The 4,799-nt window shown below is 57.0% G+C and overlaps 1 protein-coding gene across 12 annotated transcripts in view; it reads left to right on the top strand.

The window, feature by feature from the left end:
• Window positions 1–3,304, top strand: part of WDR25 (WD repeat domain 25) — a 140,864-nt gene extending 137,560 nt beyond the window's left edge. For all 12 annotated transcript variants that reach the window (XM_081829929.1, XM_081829937.1, XM_081829936.1 and 9 more), the window contains 2 exons: window positions 2,049–2,189; window positions 2,826–3,304. In XM_081829929.1, coding sequence (XP_081686055.1) covers window positions 2,049–2,189; window positions 2,826–3,047 — 363 coding nt within the window. In that variant the 3' untranslated portion in view covers window positions 3,048–3,304. The remainder of the gene's footprint in view (window positions 1–2,048; window positions 2,190–2,825) is intronic.
• Window positions 3,305–4,799: the final 1,495 nt, after the last annotated feature.

Raw genomic sequence — 4,799 nt, 5'->3', positions numbered from 1 at the left:
CATCACCACCATCACCACCATCACCACCATCACCACCACCACCATCACCACCACCATCACCATCACCACCATCATTGTCACCATCACTGCCACCACCATCACCACTGTCACCATCACCACTATCACCATCACCACCCACCACCACCACCACCGTCACCAGCACCACCACCACCACCATCACCATCATTGTCACCATCACTGCCACCACTATCACCACTGTCACCATCACCACTGTCACCATCACCACCACCACCACCACCACCACCACCACCATCACCACCACCATCACCGCCACTGTCACCATCACCACCACCACCACCATCACCACCACCACCATCACCATCACCACCATCACCATCACCGCCACCATGGTCACCATCATCACCACCACCACCATCACCACCACCACTGTCACCATCACCACCATCACCATCATTGTCACCATCACTGCCACCACCATCACCACCATGACCACCACCACCACCACCATCATCATCATCATCACCACCATCATCATCACCACCAGCATCATCACCACCATCATCATCATCATCATCACCACCATCTTCATCATCATTTTATAAGATTTCAGTTAAGCCATGGCTAATCTCTTTGGTACTCCCCCTGCCGAATTTAAAAATATATATTAGGTGTACATATATACCTTCTCCCCTTCCCTGCCTTTCCTTTTCTCAGAGGGTTCTACGTGACCCTGAGCAAACCAGTCTCTAGACCTTTACTGCAGGGAGCTAGTGAGCCCGCTGGGAAGGACAGGCTCTGGGAGGGGGCTGAATGGACCTGCCTCCAACAGCCTGTGCAGAAACCAGGGCAAGTGGGTGAGGTAGATGAAAATGCTGAATGCCCTCTTAAAAATCACACCTCCTCCGTTTCTGTGCGGGTGAGCAGGCGAGCAGCACGCTTGGGAGCTTGTCAGGTCACCATGGCCCTGGCGCCTCCGACGGACATGGTAGTCTGCAGCTGTCTTCTACCTGCTCCCCACTTTGCTCTCTGAGTTTGGGCTCTTTTAGACAGTGTGGCTTTAGGATGACACTTAGAATAAAGGAAGGACAGGTGTAGTTGAGAAGGGAGTTTGTAGGGGTGTTTCCATGTGACCCAGCCTGTCAAACAGTGACAGTTCCTTGCCTTGTGCTTTGAACACTTTGTTCATGCCTTTTTCTTCTTGCCTGGCCGTTCACCTCCTCAGTTACTGTGTGTGTGGGCCGCGGGGAGCCTGGGCTGGGCTGGGGCTACCCTGAGGACTCACTGTGGAGGCGGGAGGCGGGTGTGTAGACTTGTTTCCTGTCACTCTGTAGCAAAGTACTGCAAAGTTGGTGGCTTAAACTAACAAATTCACTCTCCGTTCTGGAGGCCAGATGCCTGATAGGTCTCACTGGGTTGAAATCAAGGTTTTGTCAGGGCCCATTCCTTCTGGAGGCTCTGGGGGAGAGTCTGCCCCTGCTTCTTCAGACCCTCTGCTCTGTCTCCATGTCTCCTTCTCTGTGTGTCTGATCTCCTGCCTTCCTTTTATAAGGACACATGTGATTGCATTTAGGGCAGTAATAGGGGATAATATCCCCACCTCAAGAAGCTTAACTTAATTACATCTGCAAAGACACCCCCTCCACATTTTTGCCATATAAGGTGACATTGACAGGTCCCAGGAATTAGGACATAGATGTAGTTTGGGGGACCATTTTTCAGTCCACCACTAGGGCCATGAACCAAGGGATATTAGGAAGGGCAAGAAAACAGATTACCCTCAGAACCTCCGGAAGGAACACGGCTCTGCTGACACTTTTGATTTTAGCCCAGTGAGACCCGTGTCAGACTTCTGACCTCCAGGACTCTAAGAGAATAAATGTTTGTAGTTTTAAGCCATGAAGTCTGTGGCATTTTGTTATAGCAGGCCTGGGAAACAGACCCCTAAGCCCAGGTTTGGGGGTTGGACACAAGGATCCAGGAGTAGAGTGCTGGGTGGCATGTTTATTGGAGGCAGAGGCCCAGTTGGGAGCTTTTTCCACCCTCTCTGTGGCCTCACTGTTTCTCAGGAGAGATACACCTGCCCCAGTCTCACCTTGCACCCCCGGGAGCCTGTGTTCCTGGCGCAGACCAATGGCAACTACCTGGCTCTCTTTTCCGCTGTGTGGCCCTACCGGATGAGCAGGAGGCGGCGCTACGAAGGGCACAAGGTACTGTGTTCCTGTCCCCCAGGTCGAGAGTGGAGCCCTGGCCCCAGAGCCGCCTGCCAGACAACATCAGCAGTGGACTTGGGGCCCCAGAGTGCACAGACCCTCTTTCTGGGTAGATTCCGTTTTCTGTTTCCCAGGTGACCACATACCATGTGGCCTGGTGTTCACTGACGGCCCTTGGCCACATCTGGTTCTATCTCCAGGCCTCAGGTGCTGGGCAGGAAAGGTTTTCCCTGACTTAATGGCTCACATGGACAGGTCATGGGGGTGGGGGAGGGAAGACAGGACAGAACAGGGGTGGGGGCCATTTCTGCATCTGTCCCCTTTCCCCACTGAGGCCTGCCTCACTGGGGCAGAAGGGGCCAGGGACTCAGTGGCTGTTGGTGAGGCCAGACACAGTCAGCTATGCAAAAGCTGTTCCAGCTGCATTCCACTAAACTGGCTTCGTGAAACAGGATCCATGCTGGGACCCCAGGCTTATGGGGGGAGCTCGGGCCTTGGCTTTGGGGATGCTGGGTGGCTAGCCCTGAGCCTCAGGCTGCTCCTCTGTAGGATGGGTGTAATAGCCCCCCTCACGGGCTGCCTGGAGGAGCTGCTGTTGTGTGGCCTGCTCACCCTCTGTGTTGCCCTCTGCAGGTAGAAGGCTACTCGGTGGGCTGCGAGTGCTCCCCAGACGGTGACCTGCTGGTGACGGGCAGTGCCGACGGCCGGGTCCTGCTGTACAGCTTCCGCACTGCCAGCCGGGCGCGCACGCTGCAAGGGCATGCCCAGGCTTGCGTGGGCACCACCTTCCACCCTGTGCTGCCCTCTGTCCTCGCCACCTGCTCCTGGGAGGGCGACATTAAGATCTGGCACTGAGCCTCCTCGTTCAGAGCCTCCGGATGCCGGCCGGCCCTGGGCTCCCATTCCTCCTTGGGGTGGGTGGGTGTGAGGAAGCACTGAGGTTGCCTCTGATCAAAGCTGGGTGGAGGCTACCTCCACCACACTCTGAGCCTCAGTTTCCACATCTGTAAAATGGGGACAGAGATCTGTTTGCCTCAGGGTTGTGAGGACCGCATTAGCGGAAGTGCCTGGCAGGTTGTTGGTGGTGCTCAATAAACATGAGTGTTTTGCTATTTCTTAGGTTATTTTAGCGACACATATGTGTTGGCAGCTTCCTTGCACCTGCCCCCTCCCAGGCCTTCTGGGGCTCCGAGACAGACCAGTGGGAGCTTGAGATGGGGCAGCCCCCCTCTGCTGATCCTGCCAATGGACCTGACTCCCGGGGCCATGAGGGGCCTGTGGGGGCTCTGGGTCTGAGAGCTGCCCTCAGGAACTCCATGTGGGAGCATGGCAGTCCCCACCAGTGTCGTAGGGCCCAGGCTGCCTCCCTTTCCCCACCAAGCATGGCCCAGGGAGTCCCACTGCCTGTAGGGTATGCGCACTGTCCCAGTGAAGAAGCGATGTGCAGAAGGCTCCTGAGGAGCCCTGAGGGGTTAGACTGGCAGGAAGACCCAGCCCCCCCGGGGTCTGGGCAGGTAGGTGAGCTCTAGCACTAAGTCTCACCAGGACCATAATTGAGGGGCCACCCCAAGAGCCCAAGGATCCACTTAGGTGAGGAACTGCAGGTACCACGGCTCAGGGCAGGGGTGTCCGTGTGGCCTTGGAAGGCTTCCTGGTGGAGGCAGACTGTGAGTTGGTGAGGAGGGCATCCCCAGCAGGGGAGTCAGTGAGGAAGCGCAGAGGACCCAAGGAGGAGGCCCATGGGCAGGGGAGCCATGGGAATAGGAGCCACGGGGTGCCCAGCTTTGCCTCTCCAGAACCTGGGTTTTAGGCCAGCTCTGCGGTGAGCATAGCTGAGACCTCGTGGGTCATCTCTCCTCTGAGCCTCAGTCTCCCCATTTGTGAGGCGGTGTCAGGACCCTCAGCCTGCGGGCTTGCTGTGTGGCTCCAAGGAGGTCGAGTCTGTGGGAGGTGTCGGCACGCCAGGGGTTCCATTCCTGGGAAGGGCATCTGGAGCTTGCAGAGGGTTGGTGCGTAAATGCGTTTATTTCAGTATGTCTGACTTACTCAGGGGTTCATGGGTCAGGCGTTCCGGGCAGAGGGAAGGGCAGTGCAAAGGCCCTGAGGTGGGGCTTATCCTAAGGGCCTACTCCTTTTCTAGCCTTCATCCCTGCCCCCACACCCCGCCCCACCATCAGTGCGGAGCCTGGCAGGCAGTGGGTGTTGAGTGGATACAGCCCCTGCTGTGCCTGAACTGGGGTGGGGAGACTGGAGCTGAGCACGTGGGTGGGGTGGGGGAGCACGTGCTCTTCAGACTGGTGAGAGATGTGAACCCCCAGGCTCATGCAGGACACAGGGTCCCAGTGACTCTGTCTGCTGCCAGGCTGGGTGTTGGCAGAGCTCAGGTTGGGAGCACTTTCTCTTTTTAGTCTCAAGAATGGCAGATTTGGTGAAAAGAAAGAGAATCACATCCCATGCTCCGAGGGCCTGGTCCCCTATGGAGGTGGAGACCCCCATGAGGCACTGCCCCCGGCAGAGCGGCCAAGGAGCAGATTTGGAACGTGGTGCAGGTGATGGGCACTCCTCCCTCACCCCTCACGGGGCTGCCCTGCTGAGCCTCTCGCCCAC

Source organism: Leptonychotes weddellii, chromosome 9, assembly GCF_054177405.1.
Source record: "Leptonychotes weddellii isolate Sample4059 chromosome 9, ASM5417740v2, whole genome shotgun sequence".
NCBI lineage: Eukaryota > Metazoa > Chordata > Mammalia > Carnivora > Phocidae > Leptonychotes > Leptonychotes weddellii.
This window is presented reverse-complemented; position numbering and strand designations above follow the sequence as displayed.